At 38.8% G+C, this 23,642-nt stretch overlaps 1 protein-coding gene and 1 non-coding gene across 7 annotated transcripts in view; both read left to right on the top strand.

Annotated features, from left to right (window-relative positions):
- LOC138765026 (neuron navigator 1-like) overlaps window positions 1-23,642 on the top strand; it is a 674,255-nt gene that overhangs the window by 182,578 nt on the left and 468,035 nt on the right. For all 6 annotated transcript variants that reach the window (XM_069941668.1, XM_069941670.1, XM_069941669.1 and 3 more), the window contains one exon: window positions 15,800-15,906. In XM_069941668.1, coding sequence (XP_069797769.1) covers window positions 15,800-15,906 — 107 coding nt within the window. The remainder of the gene's footprint in view (window positions 1-15,799; window positions 15,907-23,642) is intronic.
- Window positions 13,477-13,583, top strand: LOC138765576 (U6 spliceosomal RNA). Its single transcript, XR_011358572.1, has one exon. It is a non-coding gene; the product is annotated as a U6 spliceosomal RNA (small nuclear RNA).

Raw genomic sequence — 23,642 nt, 5'->3', positions numbered from 1 at the left:
TTTCATCCCATTTATATAATATATGTTCAGGTATCTTCTCCCCTATTTTATCTAGTTCCAATCTAGTCCAATCTGGCTTTTCCCTTGTTTGATAAAAATCTGATAGGTATCTTAATTGTGCGGCTCTATAATAATTTTTAAAGTTTGGCAGTTGTAAGCCTCCTTGTTTATACCATTCTGTTAATTTATCTAGTGCTATCCTCGGTTTCCCCCCTTTCCATAAAAATTTCCTTATTATTTTTTTTAACTCCTTGAAGAAGTTCTCTGTCAAGTGTATTGGCAATGCCTGAAATAGGTATTGTATCCTTGGGAAAATGTTCATTTTAATACAGTTATCCTTCCTATTAGTGTTAGTGGTAAATCTTTCCAATGCTCTAAATGGTCCTGTAATTTTTTCATTAGTGGATAATAATTGAGTTTATATAGATGGTCGAGATTTTTATTTATTTGTATACCTAGGTATCCTATTGCTTGCATTTGCCATCTGAATGGTGATTCCTTCTTAAATTTTGAGAAATCTGCATTATTCATTGGCATTGCTTCACTTTTATTTGCGTTAATCTTGTAACCCGACACTTCTCCATATTCCTTCAATTTCTTATATAATTCTTTTATTGATAGTTCTGGTTCGTTAAGTATACTATAACATCATCTGCAAATAAACTGATTTTATATTCCTTGTCTTTTATTTTTATCCCTTTTATTTTATTTTCTGTTCTTATCAATTCTGCTAGTGGTTCTATAGCTAACGCGAACAATAAGGGTGATAGTGGGCATCCCTGCCTTGTTGATCTGCTTAAATTAAATTGCTTTGATATATATCCATTTACTGTCACTTACGCCAATGGCCCTTTATATAATGCTTTAATCCAATTGATATCTTTCTTTTTTTTTCTTTGGCTTGGCTTCGCGGATGAAGATTTATGGAGGGGGTAAATGTCCACGTCAACTGCAGGCTCGTTTGTGGCTGACAAGTCCGATGCGGGACAGGCAGACACGGTTGCAGTGGTTGCAAGGGAAAATTGGTTGGTTGGGGTTGGGTGTTGGGTTTTTCCTCCTTTGTCTTTTGTCAGTGAGGTGGGCTCTGCGGTCTTCTTCAAAGGAGGTTGCTGCCCGCCGAACTGTGAGGTGCCAAGATGCACGGTATGAGGTGATATCAGCCCACTGGCGGTGGTCAATGTGTCAGGCACCAAGAGATTTCTTTAGGCAGTCCTTGTACCTCTTCTTTGGTGCACCTCTGTCATGGTGGCCAGTGGAGAGCTCGCCATATAACACGTCCAATTAATATACTTCTCTGGTAAACTGAATTTTTGCAATACTTTGAATAAATAATTCCATTCTACTCTGTCAAAGGCCTTCTCTGCGTCTTAAGCAACTGCTACTGTTGGCGCTTTACTCCCTTCTACTGCATGAATTAAGTTAATAAATTTACAAATATTGTCTGTTGTCCGTCTTTTTTTAATAAATCCAGTTTGGTCTAGATTTACCATTTTAGGTACATAATCTGCTAATCTGTTTGCTAATAGTTTAGCTATTATCTTATAAGCTGTGTTAAGTAATGATATTGGTCTATATGACGCTGGTGCGAGTGGATCTTTCCCTTGCTTTGGTATTACTGTAATTATTGCTGTTTTGCATGAATCTGGTAAGCTTTGTGTTTTGTCAATCTGGTTGATTACTTCCAGGAGGGGAGGAATTAATAAATCTTTAAATGTTTTATAGAATTCTATTGGGAATCCATCCTCTCCTGGTGTTTTATTATTTGGTAGTTTTTTTATTATCTCCTGTATTTCTACTATTTCAAATGGTTCTGTTAATTTATTTTGTTCCTCTATTTGTAATTTTGGTAGTTAAATTTTGGTTAAAAATTCATCTATTTTCCCGTCTTTCCCTTCGTTTTCAGTTTGGTATAATTGTTCATAGAATTCTCTAAAGTTTTCCTTGATCTCCGTTGGATTATATGTGATATGTTTGTCTTTTTTCCTTGATGCCAATACCATTTTCTTAGCATGTTCTCTCTTAAGCTGCCATGCTAGAATTTTGTGCGCTTTTTCCCCTAATTCATAATATTTATGTTTTGTCTTCATTATGTTCTTCTCCACCTTATAAGTTTGTAGTGTTTCATATTTTATTTTTTTATCTGCCAATTCTCTTCTTTTAGTTGTATCTTCCTTCATTGCTAATTCTTTTTCTATATTTACTATTTCCCTTTCCAACTGCTCTGTTTCCTGATTGTAGTCCTTCTCTATCTTGGTTACATAACTTATTATTTGCCCTCTGATGAATGCTTTCATTGCATCCCATAGTATAAACTTATCTTTCACTGATTCCGTATTTATTTCAAAGTACATTTTAATTTGCCTTTCAATTAATTCTCTAAAATCCTGCCTTTTAAGTAGCATGGAGTTTAATCTCCATCTATACATTCTTGGAGGGATGTCCTCTAACTCTATTGTCAATATCAAGGGTGAATGGTCCGATAATATTCTAGCTTTATATTCTGTTTTTCTTACTTTATCTTGCATACGAGCTGATAACAAAAATAGGTCTATTCTTGAGTATGTTTTATGTCTACCCGAATAATATGAATATTCCTTTTCCTTTGGGTGTTGTTTCCTCCATATATCCAAAAGTTGCATTTCTTGCATCGATTTAATTATAAATTTGGTTACTTTGTTCTTTCTGTTAATTTTTTTTCCCAGTTTTATCCATATTTGAATCCAAATTAAGGTTGAAATCCCCTCCTATTAATATGTTCCCTTGCGTGTCTGCTATCTTCAAAAAAATATCTTGCATAAACTTTTGATCTTCTTCGTTAGGTGAATATACATTGAGTAGATTCCAAAACTCTGAATATATCTGACATTTTATCATTACATATCTCCCTGCTGGATCTATTATTTCCTCTTTTATTTTAATTGGTACATTTTTACTGATTAATATAGCTACTCCTCTATGTTTTGAATTATATGACGCTGCTGTTACATGTCCTACCCAATCTCGCTTTAATTTCTTATGCTCCATTTCAGTTAAATGTGTTTCTAGCACGAATGCTATATCAATTTTTTCTTTTTTCAGTAAATTTAGCAGTTTCTTCCTTTTGATTTGGTTATGTATTCCGTTAATATTTAAAGTCATGTAGTTCAATGTAGCCATTTCATACTTTATTTATCTTCCCTTTCCGTTTCCTCATCATCACCTTTCCTTCTTATCCATTTCTGCTTTCTTGTTTTGAACACTTTATAAGACAACATTTCTAAAACATCAAACATTTTCCTTATTCTCCTATTTAAAACATCTTTTACCCCATCCTCCCCTCCCCCTCCTGAGTTGCCCTTTATCCCTTGTCGGGCAACCACATCTCCCCTCTCCATTTGGATTTGCGAATTCACTCGCAAGCGTCAACTGATTTTGCAGCGACCGTAACTCCTCCCCACCCAGCCCCCCCCCCGGAAAAGATTTCAATTTTCATATATAACAAAGGTCACTCTTTTAATTCCCTCCTTATTTCCTCTATTCCCTTTCATTCCCTTATTAATTCTTATCTATACTCTATATATTTTCCTCTAAATACGGATACACTCATGTATACACATCTATATATATATATATATACATATATCTATATAAATATATATATATAGATATATATATCTATATATATATAGATATATATACCCATATACACACATACATATAGTTCGTGGTCATTTTTACTCTCATTACATGTCTTCATCTCTCTGCTTGTTTTGTAGCTGTTCTGCAAATTATCGTGCTTCCTCCGGATCCGAGAATTGTCTGTTTTGTTGCCCTGGAATAACTATTTTATGTACCGCTGGGTACTTTATCATAAATTTATATCCTTTTTTCCAGAGGATCGTTTTTGCTGTATTGAACTCCTTCCTCTTCTTCAGGAGTTCAAAACTTATGTCTGGATAGAAAAAAATTTCTTGACCTTTGTATTCCAGTGGCTTTTTGTCTTCTCTTATTTTCTTCATTGCTTTCTCCAATATATTTTCTCTTGTTGTATATCTTAAGAATTATACTAAAATGGATCTTGATTTTTGCTGCGGTTGTGGTTTCGGGGCTAGTATTCTATGTGCCCTCTCTATTTCCATTTCTTCCTGTAATTCTGGTCTTCCTAGGACCCTGGGGATCCAATCTTTTATAAATTCTCTCATATTCTTGCCTTCTTCATCTTCCTTAAGGCCCACTATCTTTATATTATTTCTTCTATTATAGTTTTCTATTATATCTATCTTCTGAGCTAACAGCTCATGTGCCTCTTTAACTTTTTTATTAGATTCTTCTCATTTCTCTTTTAAGTCCTCTACTTCCATTTCTACGATTATTTCTCGTTCTTCCACATTATCCACTCTTTTTCCTATCTCTGATATGACCATTTCTATTTTATTCATTTTTTCTTCTGCACTCTTAATTCTTCTTTTTATCTCATTAAATTCTTGTAATTGCCATTCTTTCACTGATTCCATATATTCTTTAAAAAAATATATATTCATTGTCCTTCCTTTCCCTTCTTCTTCCATTTCTCTATGTTCTTCTTCTTCCTCTGGGTTGGCCATCTGTTGTTTCCTTGTTTTCTTTTTGCTCTCTTCTTTCTTGTTCTCGTTATTTTCTATGTTCTCTTCCTGTTGCTGTGTTGCAGCTGTCACTCTCAGCTGTGGAGATCGACTCCTCAGCTGTTCCCCCCTCCCGTCAGTGTGTTTTTTTTCATGCGCGGCTGCGCACTTTTACTCGGCTCCGTGAGCCATTTTTGTAGTCCCGAGCTCGGGACTTTCACCGACCTTAGGGAGCAGGCTTCTCTCTCCGCGGCGGGCCTCCTCGGACAGGTAAGGCCTTCACCTTCTTCTTCCGACGTTCTTTCATCTTCTCTTCTTCCCGTTGCTTTCGACTTTTCTCTCTTTGCTGCCATTTTCTTCTCACCTTTACTTTTACTTTGTTTTAATTTTTATTCTTGTACCTTTGTGTTTTGTGCATTTTTTTTCAACTTTTCCGGAGAGGGCTGGAATTCCCTGACCGGCCACTACTCCATCACGTGACTCCTCTCCCCCAGAAGTCAATGTTAATGCCATCTGGTTAGAGAGTGACCAGACAGAAAATAAGGTGTTGCTCATCCAATTTACGGGTGGTCTTGGTTTGACAGTATATGAGGTCATGGACAGACATGTCACCTGGGAGTAGGGTGCAGAATTGAAATGGTTGGACACTGCCATTGATGTAGATGGAGTAAAGGTGCTAAGCAAAGCAATCTCCTAGTCTGTGTCCAGTCTCTCCAATGTAGAGAAGGCCACAATAGGAGCACCTAATGCATTAGATGACTCCTGCAGATACACAAGTGAAGTGTTGCTTCACTTGGAAGGACTATTATCGGTGCCACAAGACTTGCAGGCTCAGGGACAGCTGTTCCCCCTCCAACAACCAACTCCTCAAAGACTCATTTAAGGACTCTTGTTCACTTTATTGTTTTCTTTTATTCTCTCTGTATTACTCAATTTGTTTACAGTTTTATTTGTTTATGCTGTGTATAATTTTTTGCACAGCCAATTAGTGGCAATTCTGCCGTGCCTGCAAGAAAAATAATCTCAGCCTTGTATGTGATGTCATATATGTACTCCGACACAAAATCTGAAATCTGTTTAGGAGCACCAAATCGTGGTGAGGAAGAAAGGGTGGGTACAAGTGTTGTACTTCCTGCAGCTTCAGGGAAATGTGCCAAGGGAATGATTAATGGGAAGGGATGAGTGGACAAGGGATAATTGGAGAGTGGTCCCTACAGAAGGCAGAGAGGGGAAGATGTGTCTGGAGGTGGGATCATATTGTAGGTGACAGAAATTGGATTGAATGCAGAGGCTTGCGTGGTGGTAGGTGAGGTCAAAGGGAATCCTGTTTACATTGTGTCTGGAGGCAGACAGGGCCAGGCCAGATGAGCAGGAAATGGATGAGATGTAGGTAAGGGCTGAGTTGATGGTGGTGAAGGAGTAGCCACATTTTTGTAAGAAGGAGGATATTTCAGATGATTTGGACTGGAAGACCTCCTCTTGGGAATAGATATGACAGACTCAGAAGAATTGAGAGAAATAAATCGATTCCTTGCAGAGTACTAGGTGTGAAGTCGAGGTAGTGGTGGGAGTTGGTATATATTTTTTTAAATCATTAGAAAGCTTGTCACCTGAGATGGAGACAGAGAGATCATGAAAAGTGAGTGTTGCCAGAGATGGACCAATTGAATTCGAGTTCGGGGTGAGAGTTAGCAGCAAAGTGAATAAAGTTAACGAGCTCATTATGGGTGCATGAAGCAGCACCTATGTCGTTGTCTATGTGCCAGAGGAAGCGTTGAAGGGCCTTGAGTGTAACACGATAGGCTGCAGATGCTCTGATTTTAGTAAAAACACCAAAATGCTGGAGGTACTCTGCTGGTCTTTTCAGCATCTAAAGGAGACAAAGATATATTGCTGAAATTTTGGGCCTGAGCCCTTCCTCAAAGAAGAATCAGAAAAGGCAGCTTGGATTGCTCCACAAAGTCCACAAACAGGCAAGCATAACTATGACCCATGTGGGAACCCATGGCTACTCCTTTGATTTGGAGAAGTTATAATTGCAGTCACTGATAATTTATTTGACTAAACAGGTATGGTTTTATGATGAAAAGATTTCTATATTTCCCCAATCCTTCCCATGGAAGAATTGCTTTTTAATTGACCTGAACATTTTTAACTAACTTTATGAGATGAATCCGAATTTATTGTCAAGAACAAGTCATGAAATTCAGTGCTTTGTGGCACCATCATAGAGCAAACATTTGTATTATAACCATCTTATGACGTTACTATAAATATCTACAAACTTGTAGATAGCATTGGTCACACAGTGATAATGACCAGAGCAGTGGGCAAAGAAAGAATCTAGGGATACACCTGTGTTGATAATCAGTGAGGAGGAGACGTTGTTTCCAATTCCTGCTGACTGTGGTCTTCCAATGAGAAAGTCAACGATCCAGAGAGGGATACAGAGGCCTAAAGTTTGTAACTTCTTGACCAGCACTGAGGGAATAATGGTATTGAAGGCCGAGCTACAGTCAATGAAGAGCAGCCAGACGTATGAGTTGCTATTTTCGAGGTAATCCAGAGCTGAGTGGGGAGCCAGGATTTTTGCATTTTCTTTGAAGCGATTGTGACAGTAGGAAAATTTCAGTGGGTCCAGATCTTTGCTTAGATATGTGTTAATTCTGGGCATGATTAGCCTCTCAAAGCATATGTAACAAAAAAAATTATTAACAGGTATAATTCCCACATGAGAACAAATAAGTGAACCTTGTCAGATTTGTAGGTCTGGATTAGAATGCATGATGATTGATTATAAGTATAAAAAACAAAACAAAATGCAGCATAGAAATGAGTCTTCTGACCCAATCAATACATTTTTATGTTTATCCTCCATTTGAATGGGTCTGAGCTCTTGTGTTTTTGAGATTCCTTATATTTAGATATCTTTTAGATATCTAAGCTATGAAATATTAATGGCTCATCGTTAATCATTAATTCAACAAAGCGTATTATAATGCTTTCTGTCCAAACCAGTTGTATTAAATCTTGTGTCGATATGCATTCTTGTTAAACCTTAGCAAATGGAAAAAAAAGTTTATTTTTCTCTGTGGTCTCCTGTACTTTACAATACCTACTGTATATATAAAGCGCATTGGTGCTCTCCTTTTACCTGCATGCAATTTTAAGCCTTTGAGAAATTTGCTCTGTTGACAGAAAGGTCCCAATTCCACTTATCCTTCCTCCACACATGCATGACGACTGGACTGTCCCACAGAGTGCTGGTAACTTCCAAATCTTTAACTTCACCTGCTGTCCCCTCACATCCTTGGCTCTAAGCTAAATGGGGCCTGGGATCAGTGTCCTGAGCTCAGCTGTGAGTGAGGAGAATGGTGCAACAAATTTCTTGGTGCAAAACTTGAGTTTGTTGCTGAGATTTGATGAGGCGGGCCAAGCCCAGGAAGGATTTTCCAGCCAACCTTCCTCGCACATTTTTTGGGGTGCTGTAGAGTTGCTAGAATTCAATGTCCCGAGGATGAGTGCAAAGAATGCCAGCTGTTTGCAGATGGACTTGTATTGATTTCTTAATACCAACCCTATTTTATGATATTATTGGTCATTAATTTTGCTTGATTGTGAGGCAAGGTAGCAATTACAGAGTGCCTTCTTTGACTTGCTCCAACTGACGGAAAGTGTTTGGTCTGTTCAAAAAGATGATGCTTCTAACTTGCTCCTGTTGTGTTTGCTATTTATATAGTCTTTTTAATAGCTATTTTAAAAGCCTATGCTAAATAAAGTTACTGCTTTCAAATACTAACTTTATTAGTCTTAAAGGAACTCTACTTGTTAATTGTCAGTAAATTCTATTAAATTAGATTTTGTGTTAATATGAAACAGCTGTAAATATGAATGCACTGTTGTTTTCAAATTAGGTTCCTTACACTGCTGTATTTACTTGAAGTGGGTAAATTGGGTAAAACAGCCATTTGAATTTACATTAAAATTCAGCATGGTTTTTGTGTAGTTTCAGTGCATGTTTTACAGACCCAGTCAAAATTTGACATCCATGATTTGAAGCTCAGCTTGTGCTGAGTGCACACATCAGGGATGACGGCTCTATAATTTACTTAAGTAACCAGAAAGGATAACTTAGCAAAACAAGTGGCCTGGAATTCCATTAATATGGAAGCTTTTTGATATGTCACAAAATTGAATGCAATTGTTACCTTATAGCACATAATTCATCTTTGATCAGCTGCTTCTATGCACATGATTTGACTGTGAGAGACTCACGTAGAGCTTGCACAAATGATGCCAATCCATTCTCTTAAGACAGTATAGTCCACATGAAAGAAAGCATTTCCAAACAACGTTGCCATGCTTGGTAACTGTGAACTTTTTCTCTATTGTCTCCTGTACTTTACAATACCTACTGTATATATAAAGCGCATTGGTGCTCTCCTTTTACATTAAGTATCTCAGGAACGATTCAGAGAAGAACTCTTTTCATTCCGTGGGAGATAAGATTGTGGCACCTTTATCAAAACACTAGATGCTGCAAATTTGAAACAACTTCTGGTGAGAGATCATCTTGAAATATTAATTGTGCTCCACTATCTCCACTTATTCATTTGGAATCTTATGTGCCTGGAAAAAAAAGACTATTTGCATCAAGTGAAAATCTCTCTTTATTTCCTTTTTCATTCAATAGAATTATCATAATCTTTGCTGCCGCCCGCCCCCCCCATCCTCCCAAAGAAGGTAATAATTGAGAATATGTAAAGAAGGTAATAACTGAGAATATTTAAAGGAAGTACAAGTTCCTGCAAAATCTGCAGAAAATGGCACAGATTTAGTATTTTCACTATAGTATATGGCCTTTCTGAGAAAAGTCATCAAACTGAAATGTTTAACTCTGTTACCCTCTCCAATAAACTGGCTGACCTGCTGAAGATTTGCAAATTCTTTCAAAGCATGTAGTTGCTTGCACTGGGACCTTCCTTCTTTGGCTTGGCTTCACGGACAAAGATTTATGGAGGGGTATGTCCACGTTTGCTGCAGGCTCGTTGGTGACTGACAAGTCCGATGCGGGACAGGCAGGCACGGTTGCAGCAGTTGCAAGGGAAAATTGGTGGTTTGGGGTTGGGTGTTGGGTTTTTCCTCGTTTGTCTTTTGTCAGTGAGGTGGGCTCTGCAGTCTTCTTCAAAGGAGGATGCTGCCCGCTGAACTGTGAGGCACCAAGATGCACGTTTGGAGGTGAGATCAGCCCACTGGCAGTGGTCAATGTGACAGGCACTAAGAGATTTCTTTAAGCAGTCCTTATACCTCTTCTTTGGTGCACCTCTGTCTCGGTGGCCAGTGGAGAGCTCGCCATATAACACGATCTTGGGAAGGCGATGGTCCTCCATTCTGGAGACGTGACCCACCCAGCACAGTTGGGTCTTCAGCAGCATGGATTCGATACTTGCGGACTCTCCCAGCTCGAGTACTTCGATATTGGTGATGAAGTCATTCCAAAGAATGTTGAGGATGGAGCGGAGGCAGCGCTGATGGAAGCGTTCTAGGAGCCTTAGTTGATGACGGTAGAGGACCCATGATTCGGAGCCGATCAGGAGTGTGGGTATGACAACAGCTCTGTATACGCTTATCTTTGTGTGTTTCTTCAGGTGGTTGTTTTTCCAGACTCTTTTGTGTAGTCTTCCAAAGGCACTATTTGCCTTAGCGAGTCTGTTGTCTATCTCTTTGTCGATCCTTGCATCAGATGAAATGGTGCAGCTGAGGTAGGTAAACTGGTTGACCGTTTTGAGTTCTGTGTGCCCGATGGAGATGTGAGGGGGCTGGTGGTCATGGTGAGGAGCTAGCTGATGGAGGACCTCAGTTTTCTTCAGGCTGACTTCCAGGGCAAACATTTGGCAGTTTTCACAAACAGGACATCATGCGCTAGAGAGCTGGCTCTGAATGGGCAACTAAAGCGGCATCGTCTGCAAAGAGTAGTTCTCGGACAAGTTGCTCTTGTGTCTTGGTGTGAGCTTGCAGGCGCCTCAGATTGAAGAGACTGCCATCCGTGCGGTACCGGATGTAAACAGCATCTTCATTGTTGAGGTCTTTCATGGCTTGTTTCAGCATCATGCTGAAGAAGATAGTAAAGAGGGTTGGTGCGAGGACGCAGCCTTGCTTCACGCCGTTGTCAATGGAGAAGGGTTCGGAGAGCCCATTGCTGTATCTGACTCGACCTTGTTGGTTTTCGTGGGGACCTTAAACTGCATTATATGAGCCTGGTATCGGTTTCCACCAATGACTTACATTGAAAAATGCATGTGTAAATTAATTATACATCTTGCTCCCAACTTAGCCTTTGAGTTTATATAGACAGCTCATGATTCAAAGTTCAGATTTATTGTCAGAGTACATATATGCCATTACGTACAACCCTGAGATTCTTTGATCCTGCAGGTCAGGCAGAATTTCTACTTATTGGTTGTGCAAAAAAAAACTGAACAAAAAAAAATGAGAGAAATGTAAACAAACTGTGCAATACAGAAGAAAAAAATATTCAGTAATAAATCTTGTGCAAAGTAAGAATCCTTCAATGAGACTCTGAGTTTGTCGTTGAGGAGCCTGATGGTGGAGGGGTAGCAGTTGTTCCTGAACCTGGTGATGTGGGTCTTGTGGCACCTATACCTCTTTCTTGATGGTAGCAGTGAGAACAGAGCATGTGCTATGTGGTGTAGATCCCTGATGATTGCTGCTATTCTTCGACGGAAGCATTCCCTGTAGATGTTCTTGATCGTGGAGAGGATTTTGCCTGCTATGTCCTGGGCTGCCTCCACTATCTTTTGTTGGGTTTTACCCTCAGGGGTTTTGTTGACATGCAGCCAGTTAGCACATTTTCCACTACACATCTGTAGAAATTTACCAGTGTTTCTGAAGTATCAGACAGATGCTTTCGTTGTAAGAAGGAAACGGGAACAACAGTACATGCAATTTGGGCAGGTGAGAAAGTGGAAAAGTTTTGGGAAGATCTAAACCAGGTATTAAATAAAATCACAAAAAGCAACATACCAAAAAATCCAGAGATCTTTCTTCTAAGTAATATAAGAAGTAAAGAACTTGAACTCGATTAGGATGGAGCACAAAAAAGATTTATTATGATAGCCTTAGCTGTAGCAAAAAAATGTATTATGTCAACCTGGAAATTAGAAGATAGCCTGAGAATACAGCAGTGATACATAGAAATGAATAAATGTATTCCATTGGAAAAAAATAACATATAATTTAAGAAATAACATCACAGTATTCGAACAAATTTGGGAACCGTACATGGAACACAACAGAAAGGTCCTACTGCAGACCTCCACCGCCTAAAATGACAGAAGGAGAAGAAGACTAAATGAACTAACCCAGTATGTAAAAGAAGAAGACACAAATTTCTTGTTTATTTTCATTGTGTGATGACATTGTTTAATGGGTTTAATGTATCATATAGGTTGAACATTGAGTGGGTGGGGAGGGGGGGTGAAGGAGGGAGGGAAGGGAGGGGGGAAAAAGGGAAGAAAATGACACTGTGTATATTCAAGAGGGAAATGTTTGTGTGTATTTTGGTTAGTATGGTTCATAGTGTGAAAAATAAATTAAAAAAAATGTAGAGGCATTGATGTGCTTTCTTCATGATGCCATTAGGGATTGTGCAGAGGTTAAGGCCTTTGCATTTGAAGGCATAGATGCTAACAATGGAGTTTTTAAACTTGGGATAGCCAATAGCTCAGAACTAGAGATGTCAGCTATCTCATAGGATTGTCATGCTGGAGTAGAATGCAGAAGATTGACGGTGGTATGGTTAGCTTAGCGCTGTTACAGGGCCAGCGACTGGGCTTCTTATCCCATGCTGTCAGTAAGGAGTTTGCACATTCTCCCTGTGTCTGCGTGGGTTTCCTCTGGGTGCTCTGGTTCCCTCCCACCCTTTGATACATACGGGGGTTGTAGGTAAATTGAATGGCACTGTCTCGTGAGCCGGAAGGGCCTAATACTGTGTTCTGTGTCTAAATTAAAACTAAAGCGGCAGACATGAAACCTTGAAATAGTTTTAATTTTGAGGATTTGATTAACCAGGAATCAATGTAGTTCATTGTGAACACTGGCGACGGTGAATCGGAGCGGTGTTGAGCAGCAGAATGTTGATTGATCTCCAGTCTATGGAATGTGGTCAAGGTATAACAAAGATACAATTGAGGGGCCAGAGTTGGAGTGAAAACAGGTGATGATACAGATTATGTGAATCAAAGCTCATCAATGAGACAGATGTTTCAAATTCTGTGCTAGTGAGAGGATTGCCTTGGTAGTTGAGAACACATTTTCTGGTAGGTACAGAAGAGAATAGATGGTTTTGTCATAGAGAAAAGGGAATAGGTGGTTTTTCCATCATTTGGTAGGACATCATTTCTGTTCACCTCTTCATCTATTGCTGGACGTTAGATGAACTTGCACCAAATTAGGGAGTTCAGGAGAAATGCTAATGAAGCAGAATTGGGCATGGTCAATGTACATGTGGATTCTGGTTCTGTGTTTTCAGATGATGCAACCATAGATCACGGAATAGTTGAGCAAAGGGAGAGGGCCAAGGATAACCTGGATTTAATAGTATGAACTTTAGAAGGGAAGCTATTGTCAAATCGAGTCAAGATAAGTTTATTGTCATCTGATTGTACAAGTACAACCCGACAAAACAGTGTTCTTTGGTCTTCAGTGGAAAACACGCAGACACACAACCAGACAAATAATACATACGCAGGACAAGTATTTTATCTATAATTTAAAAAAAATATTGCTTTTTGCAAATGAGTGTCTTGGATGTTCAGTGTGATCTGTTGCTTTGGTCGTTCAGCATTCTCACTGCTCATGGAAAGAAGCTATTCCTGTGCTCGCTTTTGCAGCACATATACTAAAATTGGAATGATACAGAGAAGATTAGCATGGCCCCTGCACAAGGATGACACGTAAATTCGTGAAGCATTCCTTTTTTTTAAAGAAAGAAGCTATTCCTCAGCCTGGTGGTGTGGCTCTGATACTCCTGTATCTCTTCTCCAACTGAAGCAGCTGAGAAATGTATACGGGGTGGAAGAGGTCCTCAATGATTTTGTGTGCCCTCTTCAGACAATAATCCCAGTATATCACATCAATCGGGGGGAGGGAGACTCCATTGATCCTCTCTGCCACTCTTATGGTCCTTTGGATTAACCTCCGATCCATTTCTCTGCAGCAAATGTAACACAAAGTGATGCTGTCAGCCAGGTGTTCTCGATAAAGCTCCAAAAGAAGGTTGACATAATGGTGGCTGGTAGACTTGACCATTTCAGTCTTCTCAGGAAGTGCAGTCGCTGTTGCATCTTCCTGACAAGCTAAGTCACTAGTTAAGTAAACTCCAATAAACTTGGTGCTCTCCACTCTCTCTACTACAAAATTGTTGATGTGTAATGAGGGGTGGTAATTCCTGATCTTTCTTAAGTCCACAAACATCTCCTTTGTCTTGTTCATGTTGACATTCAATTTGTTTCTCTCATACCATTTAATGTGATTTTCCACCTCTTCTCTGTGGTGCGACTCATCGTTGTTGCTGATGAGGCCGACTACTGTTGTGTCATCTGCAAACTTGATGCCTTTGTTGGAGCTGGATCTGGTGATGCAGCCGTGGTCAGAAGCATGAACAGGAGCGGGCTGAGGACACAGCCCTGAGGTGCACTACTGTTCAGCGTGACGGTGTTGCATATTCTGCTACCAACCCAGTCAGACAGTGGTCTTTCCATTAGGACATCTAGGATCCAATTATATAAAGGGGTTTTGAGTTTCAGCAAGGACAGCTTCTCCAGCAAGGACAGCTTCTCCACCAGCCTCTGGGGAATGACTTTATTAAATACCGAATTGAAGTCAATGAACAGCAGCCTGGAATATGATGTGTTGTTCTCCAGGTGGGCCAGGATGGAGTGAAGCGATAAGGCTGAAACATCATCTGTGGAATGGGTCTTCTATAGGCAAATTAAAATGGATTCAGCATCACTGGATGCTTGAAGCATTTCATAATGGTGGATATCAATGCCATAAGGTGGTAGTCATTGAGGGGTGTTATTGTTGTCCTCTTGGGTAATGAGATGATGTTGGCTATCTTGAACCCTGCGGATTGATGGACTGCTACAGTGAGGTGTTGACAATGTCCATGAAGACCTCCTGTGCAGTCCTTCAGTACCCGAACAGGTATGTTGTCTGGTCCTTCTGCCTTGCAGGTGATCTCTAGGTATGGTTGGATAGAGAAGAGGCGAAGGCAGCCTCACCCTGCTGGATAAAAGTGGGTCAGCTGTGGCTTAAGCTTGGAATGGTTCAAGAATTGTCATACTCTCCTACAACACTGAAATCTGCCCTTTAGCCCAAGGTGTACTTGCTAGCCATGGAGCACTAATTTGAATCAATCTCATTTTGTGTTCTCACATTCCCATCAAGAGCCCCCATTAACACACAAACATGCACATCTGTAGAATGTAGAGGAAGCAGGAAAACTCAAAAGTTACAGCAAGCATATGGAAATTCGTGAGGTCAAGATGGAACCATTGTGGCTGGAGCTGAGAAGAAGCAGGTCTACTAACCATGACACTGTGCCCTTGAACTATGAGGCCTTGTGCCAAAAACTAGATGATCTGAGAACAATTTGCGGAGAGATTGAATTTGTCAAAATCCTGTAGCTTGCCATTAGATTTGTTTAGGTACAATGGCAGAAGTTGACACCTAACTAGAAATATGTGCACAAGGAAAGATGAGTTAGAATAATCTTCACATTTTTCTGGCCATGAAGTATTTTTTTCTCTCTCTGATGTTTATTTCTAACATCTAATTTATAGTTTGAAAAATAAATAATGCTGCACAATAATCTTCCCTCCCCTTGCCAAAAAAAAGAGTAAGCTTTAGAAGGAATTGTATGAAGTTTGATTGGGGTTCAGTCATATAACCACATAACTATTTATGGAGCGGAAACAGGCCACGTTGGCCTTTCGAGTCCGCACCGGTTCACTGTGTGTGTGTGCAAATTCAAGAAATGTTCTTTGGTTCACAGTTCAATCTCACTTCTCCTTCTTCCAAGTTCTCTGGTTGCAGGGATGTTGTTTTTTTTTAAATCCTGCAACCGCATGGTCTGTGACCAATGAAAGCATGGTTTTTATATCAAATGATTAAATTATTCTCTTTTCATTTTTCAGAGGAAAAACAAAAAGAGAAAGTAATAGCATAGAACTAAAGGAGTCCGCAGCCCATCCTCAGACAGGGGAATGCAACTGGAAACTCAAAAAATCTCTTGATGACATTGGTAACGTACATTTTGAATGATTTTTTAAAAAACTTTAATGGGTATATTTTAAATATGTAAATCTGTAGCTGGTGAACTCAATCATTTTTTTTTCAAATCTTTGGCAGATACCTCTTCCCATTCAAGTTCATCAAATTAAATGTTTTGTTTTTTCTTCCGAGCAAGTTTACAGTTTACTAAAGAACAGATCTGGATAGAACAAGTGGCATCAGACAGAATTTAGGATATTTTTATTTTTTAAAAAGGTTGTGGAAAATCTTGGTCACCGTTTTCGGGAAAGGTGGCCTGATGCGGCTGAAAGTAAGTTTCGTTCAATACCAGACCCAAAGCCTGTACACAAATAAGCTGCCACCTGAAGCGATGAGTATGGGCTCAATTTTGACAATTAAGAAAAAAATTGGGTAGGTGTGTGGGTGGCAAGCAGGGATATGGTCTGGTTGCAAGTTGCAAGTCAATGAGATGAGGCAGGATAGTACTTTGGCACAGGCTGAAGGGCATGTTTCTGGGCTGTAGGGTCCTGTGGTTCTCGAATGGTTTTAATCATTATGTCGGGTTGACAGGTGATTCTTGTGATCAGTAGCCCAAAATCCATAAAATACACCCAAATGAGTTCAGGAAGCAAAATCTTTGTTGTCTTGTGTAATTAATTCCATGTACCACCGAAGAACACCAGTGAAGAACTTGCCACTGAGATCTGCCTTTTTTTAAAAAAAAAACTTTAGACCTTATACCTATCTCATTCTACTCCTCAGAAAATATATTATAATTATCTTTCTGTCCCTCGTAATTGATCAGAAGTGCACAGCATATTCAATAGTGTTGGATACTCTACTATTTGAGGAACAACTGGAAAATAATAGAACAGCAAGTTGAAATAGAACTCTACACATGTACAGATTTTCCCCCTCCACACTCACAAAATTTGAATATGAGAATTGTAATAATGACCTGAAATATGATGGTTATAAATAATAAGGTCCTGAACACTAAGTTTTGCACTGACCTTGTGCAAACTTCTGGTTTATTTTCAGCATGATGTTGTCTCCCATTCCATAGGTTATTAATTAATGGCCTTTTTCAGTTGTATTGATTTACATGGAATCACTTCATGAAAAATAATCTTCATTACCATTTCCTTCAGTAAATATTTCAAAATTTGAATGTATTTTAAGATCAATTTGTTATTTAATTTTCTGAGCTTTTACCTTAATTTAATGTGTTCTGCCCTTCAAATTTAAGAAAGTTGTCTTTCAGTTTTTTGTTGGCTTTCCTCAAGAATTCACACAGGCTATTTAATGATAGTACCAGAGATTTCCCAAAACTGCTACTTATTGGTAGCCAACATCAAAAAACAGGAAATTCACAACACCAAGATATTCCAGGCCAGTAATTCAGTGAACGGCAGTAGAGAACACTGTGCAACAGATTGAATACAGTGAAGTAGGATGAATGTGGGATCAACTTCTACGTTATAGAGTTCTGCACCACTGTAACAATTAACATCATGATTTCAAATAGCACGTTGTGTTGTGCACATGATTAATTTCAAAAGAGAAAGACAGTAGTTTGGGAATTTTAGTTCAGATAACTAAACGAATAAGCCTTTAATTTACAAAAATAATGAAAGTGATGGTGGGGGGGTGGGTGGGAGAGGGAGAGGGAGGAGCTTGCAGTAGGTGATCACTTTAGTTTATAGGGTACTGAAAGCTTCAGGTGTTGGATTCTTGAGCAGATGAAAATTCACTGGAAGAGCTCAGCAGGCCAGAGGAGGAAAAAAAGGGTCAGGAAGGTACAGATAGTAGATCAGTGTTTTGGTGTTAGAACATTAAAGAGAAATCCCACCACTGAAACAGAATTATAGTAGCTCAGTGATGTGTTGCTGAACTTGTAATCCAAATTATGAAGAAGAGATGTGCGTTCAGATCTCACCACATCATCTGGAGTATTTCAATTCAGTTAGTTAAATGAAGCTGGAGGCAATAATGGTGGCTATTAAAGTACAGGAGATTTTTTTTAAAAACACAGCTGATTTACTAATTCGTGCAAAGAAGGAAAATATACAACTATTTCCTTGTCTGGCCTTTACCTATCATCAGAACTTTGGGAAAGTGGTTAGAGGTCTCTGAAATTGGAACAGGATGTAGTTACAAAAGAAGCAAAAGGGAAACGTGATAAAGTGCCAGTAATGACCCAAGCACTGAACCAAAGTGTGTCAGAAACTCAGAGGTGTATTTACCAATATTTGGGTTGTGCAAAAATTGGGAATGCTGAAACACTAACTGATCCAGTGAAAGTTCACACATGTACCTTACAGCCAATATCAGACTCCTCCAGCAACTCTGGGTAGTGCAGGGAATATTGTCAATATGGGCTTTCAAACACGGGCAAGGAATCAGGCGTTATCTTTCTTAAACCGATTAATGTTGAACATCATATTGAAGTTGTAATGATAGAAGGAGCACTTAAAGGTAGCAAATATGTAAAGGTCAAAGTATATCAGTGTTTAAAATCTAATACTTTGGAAACATTAGCTCAGGCCTAGCTTACTGAATCTTGAAGGACGTAGTTGGCAAACTGGGTTTAAAGCACGTGCTGAGAGAATAATATGAGGGAAAGACTCACCCATACTGTGAAATATGAATGCTGCTGGAGCATCTACAAATGATATATTTTTAAAAATGTTTACATTTTATTTATAACATGATGGAAGCCGATTCCAGCCATTTAAACCTGTACTGCCCAATTAACATACAGTACCGTATGTTTCAGAGGGTGGGAGGAAAATGGAGTACCCGGGGAAAATCCATGCAGACAAGGGGAGAACATACAAACTCCGTACAGTCAGCGCCGGATTTGAATCCAGCTGGTTGGTGCTATAAAAGCGCTGCACTAGCTGTTACGCTAACTGCCGCTGATCACTGCACAGTTCTTGGGACAAAGGTCCATCTGCAAAATAAAGGCACTATCCATTTTGCTGTATGGTACCATAACAACTTAGATTAATTTGGAATAGATCCAGCAAAGCAGCAGTGCCGTACAGCAATCAGTGCTATTGTCTCACAGCCCCAGGGACTTGGGTTTAATCCTATCTGCAGGTGATACCTGCGCAAAGATTGCGTGGTCTCCATGACCACGTAGTTGGAAGTTCTGATTACCTCCTGCAACACAAAGATGCGTTGGGAGTTTGATGCTATTGTAAATTGACCCTAGACATATTCAGTGCAGAACGTTGAAGAGGATATTGAAGAGCATGCCATTGAGCTGACCTAAAATGAGGTGTCAACACAAGGAAGCTGCAAAATGGAATGGAGCATGGTAAATAGCAGAAAGGGCTTGTATTTTGGCATTTAAAGCTAACAATTATCTTGAGAAATAAACTGATGTACTGCAAAAAAGGATGAACAAAAATGACTTTAAAAATTCTGCAAATATCCTGCTCTTTAATCTGTTTGTAGACCAATCCACTTTTGAGTGGAAGAGCTGACATTTAAAGTATTAAAGTAAATATTTAGCAGGTGAAATTTATCTGAACCTTAATTTCGTAGAATGTGGTGAAATAAAAATTCCAAGTGATATAAGTTGAGGTTATTACAGCCTGAGGTGTACAAAATAAAGGAGAATCAGTGATAATCCATTTACAGATTGTGAAACCCCGCAAATACTTTACACATCTTAAGAAGAAGATTTGACTGGCTTGGTAAATGTGCAAATTATTATACAAATGGTCTACATTTTTAATGATGCTGGATATAAAACAAGTTTAACAAACAAAACAAAATAAATTTTCTGGGCATGAAATGAACACAACATTGGACAATCTAGCAGAGTATTTGTATATTTATGTATTTTATATTTCCTTTTTAATATTAGGGAGGTGTATTTTGACCCCTTCGAGTTTATCCTGGCTCACAGAATAATCCCTTTCTCCCATTAGTCTTTGCTATGACCTTGGGTTTCAAACCTGGTTGGGTTGGATATAGTGTTAGGGCATTTGTTTGAACTGTTGTCTTTTTTTTAAAAAAGTGGTTCTGGTTTTGTTGGATCAATCACTAGCTGTCATAGCAACAGACCCTCCAGCCCTCTCAATGATGGCCCACTGTTGAGCACTCATTCACGCGAATTCCATTTTACTTTCCCCATATTCCCATCATCTCCCTACCACTCACCTCCACCTAGGGGCAATTGTTAGTGGCAGATTAATCTTGCAAGCTTACACGTGCATGGAACAGGAGGAAATCAGAGATGTTTATTTTTAAATCTTTCTGAATGGGCGATGAACTATAGATACTACCTCAGTTTCTCTTATTGGATTAATTTATTTATATTTTAAAAATGTGATTTATAGCCTTATTTGCACTGCTGAAAATCAACAAATTTTGTGACTTGTTCATGACAGTGAATTCTGATTCTGTCTTTGCAAGTGCTCTTGAAATGAGAAAATCTGCCATATCCAAGTTAGATTGGTCTTGTTGTACTCTTTGTGCTACAAGCCATCCATTTATTAAAATAAATAGACCTAGAACATTTCAGCTCATGGATCCCATACCTCATGACTTTCTGAGTAAATCTACCATCGGAGAACCTTGTCAAATGCCTTAATAAAATCCATATACAGCACATCTACCACCCTAGCTTCAGCAATTTATTTTGTCACTTCCTCAAAATGACTGAAACAGGTTTGTGAGGCATAACCCTGCCCGTCACAAAGCCAAGCAAACTACAAGCCTTCTATTATTCTTGCAAAGTTCTTCTGGTGCTTTCTTTGATCAATTTGGGATAGTGAGTAACTTCATTCAACCCATCATTTCTTGCACAGATATGACAAATGTCTAAATGTAATTAAGCTGAGGTGGAAGACTTCTGACTTTTGTTAGAAAAGTTATAGAGAATAGTTTGGGATTGGAAAGATTCATTAGTACTTACTGTACAGGTCAGGTCAAGGGATTTGACGATTGAGTGATATAATTATCTGTGGAATTCAAATATTGTATCACTGTTGAGGTCTATTTGCTCATTGATATGGGAGCAGCTTTGGTGAGGAATAGCAGGACATTGGTGACCATTAAGGTGAGAGCTTGGAGTTCAAATTGGCTACAGGATCGCTGGGAATCAGGCGGTGGTAGTTAGTAGTCAAAGCAGGGTTGGAGATTTTCAGTCAGTGGATGTGATTGTTCATCATAGAGTGGGGTAATTTAAATAAAAGGAATAAAAATCCACATCTATTTATACAAGCTATTGATGGGCATGTTCAGGGGTTTGTGGAATATTGGAGAGAACCATGTGTTAGATTCTTGGGTGAGGAGGCTTGCAAACTTTGAGGAGAGTCAGGGTTGCACTTGTGGGTGAGAGATGAAGTGACGGTTGCTGAGAAAGAGAACTGGGAGTGTAAAATACTCCACAAGAATGCCCCTCAGGTGAGTTCCCAATGACCTGGACCTGCTCAGCTATGTCCCATTAAATAATGCCAAAAATGTCCAATGGCTCTGTGAGAGACTGTTTCCATATGCCTGGTTCTGTCACATCACTAGGGAAAGGCCTAAAAGGGGCATTTGGATAACTGTTGCATATTTTTTCAAAAGCTGTGCACATGATTGGGATCCTCTCTGCATTAGTTTGTCAGCACATAAAGGCTCAGATGAAAACTGGGAATGTGCAATCGTAATTGCAGGAAATCTTCCAGTAAAAATGTGTAATAGATCTTGATAATCAAATGGATGCAAAATATATTGTTTATGTTCTTGATCATTTATATTATATTATATCATGACATTATGACATTGAAATGATAGCAATTTGTTTTGTAATCTTTCAATGTGCTTTTGTTAAATATTCATTTAATTGCAACCCAGAGCCAAATAATGTTTCCATAGGGACCAGAGTATGTCAGATCTGTCTCTGGTCTCTGCTGTGGTTACAGGGACTTCTCTGCATGAATCAAGTTGTCACTTTGGTTTGAACATCCAGACTGCAACTTAGAAAAAAATTTCAATGCTCACAGCTAAATCATTGTGAACTGTTACCAATTACATGAAATATGAAATTCATTGAATTTTCAATGAGATTTTTAATGGCAGTAAACCTCCAATCTTGCCAATTTGTTAACACATTCCATAAAAAAAGCTAAATTAGTTACTAATTTATTTCATTTTTTTTCCTGAAAGTACTATATATCGAGTCTACTAGTGAATTTAGAAATAACATGTGTCATTGCACAGTTGTGTTACAAGGAATTATTGAGCTCATTTAATATTGTGAATGCAGTTTACATTAAATCTGCTTTTAATTACAAATGATCCTTCTTGAATGGCTATAAAGTAGATAAATTTACATCTCAATTTTGGTAGATTTTTACAGACTTTTGGAATTATATGAATTCTTGCCATATCTAAGTGATGGTTTTAAATAGGATGGAACCTCATCACCCTAATCAAAGCTAATTGCAGTACGGTTTCAGAGCTGGGAATTTCTGTACTGGGATCTGATATATGATTGAAGTCTAATACAGTGTGTCAAATGAGGTCAGAGTGGCAGCAAGTTACATTTTCTTCATCCAGACTATGGAAATAGATGCACAGGGAGATCCTCACCCTATCTAAGCAAAGTTTGGCCCTTTATATCCAGCTACAACAACTGTTATGGTATTATTCCACCACCACAATACTACCTTGCTTGGTTTCTATTGTGGGAAACACTCATGAATGAGAATAAAGTTTACTATTCTGGTGCTGTTGCAGGGGGTTCTGGCAGAAATATTTAAAATGTTCTTAGCCATGGGTGTCGAGGGTAGCTCATATTGTTCCATTGTTTTAAAAAAGGCTCCAAAAGTAACCCTGGACATGCACAATAAATGGTAGGGCACTGAGGAATGCAGTAGAACAGAGGGATCGGGGAATGGAGTAGAACAGAGGGATCTGGGAATGCAGTAGAACAGAGGGATCTGGGAATGCAGATACATAATTCCCTGAAAGTGGCATCACAAGTAGAATAGGTTATAAATGGAGATTTGGCATATTGGCCTTCATACAGGGAAATGGTAAACATTTGGACTTTATTCCTTGGAGCATAGAAGAATGTGGAGAGGTTTGATAGAAGTATTTAAAATTATGAGGGGCCTACACAGAGTAAATGTAGGTGGTTTTTTTTCCACTAAGGGTAGGTGAGATACAAACCAGAGGACATGGGCTAAGGGTGAAAGGAGAAAGGTTTAGAGGGAACATTAAGGAGAACTTCTTCACACAGGGAGTGTGGAACAAGCTGCCAGCTTAAATGTTGAATGCGGGCTCAATTTTAATTTTTAAGAAGAATTTGGACAGGTACATGGATTGGAAGGGTATGGAGGGCTATGGTTGGAGTGCAGGTTAGTGGGAGTAGAGAGAATAATAGTCCATCATGGACTAGAAGGGTGAAAGGGCCTGCTTCTGAGCTGTATTTTTCTATGGTTTCATGGTTCTCTGTTTTAATAAGGTGAGTTATGCTCATTTCAAAGTCTTTTAAAAAAAATACCAATGCTGACATTTGATATCTAAGGTTTCACAATTAATCTCAATTTATTTTTCTGATTTTACTGCTTTGAGAATAGACTGAGATTGATAATTTAGTTTTGATTATTTATCATTTTTTAAAATGTCTTGCATCAGTATAATAACTTCCTCTGAAGTAGTTGAATCTTGTCTCCATAGGAATCATTAGGACTTTGGCTCCTCCCTGAATTAAAAAAAAATCTGATCCTAACATGT

Source organism: Narcine bancroftii, chromosome 5 (assembly GCF_036971445.1).
Source record: "Narcine bancroftii isolate sNarBan1 chromosome 5, sNarBan1.hap1, whole genome shotgun sequence".
Classification (NCBI taxonomy): Eukaryota; Metazoa; Chordata; class Chondrichthyes; order Torpediniformes; family Narcinidae; genus Narcine; species Narcine bancroftii.
Note: the sequence above shows the minus strand (reverse complement) of the source record. Positions and strands in the feature narration are given on the sequence as shown.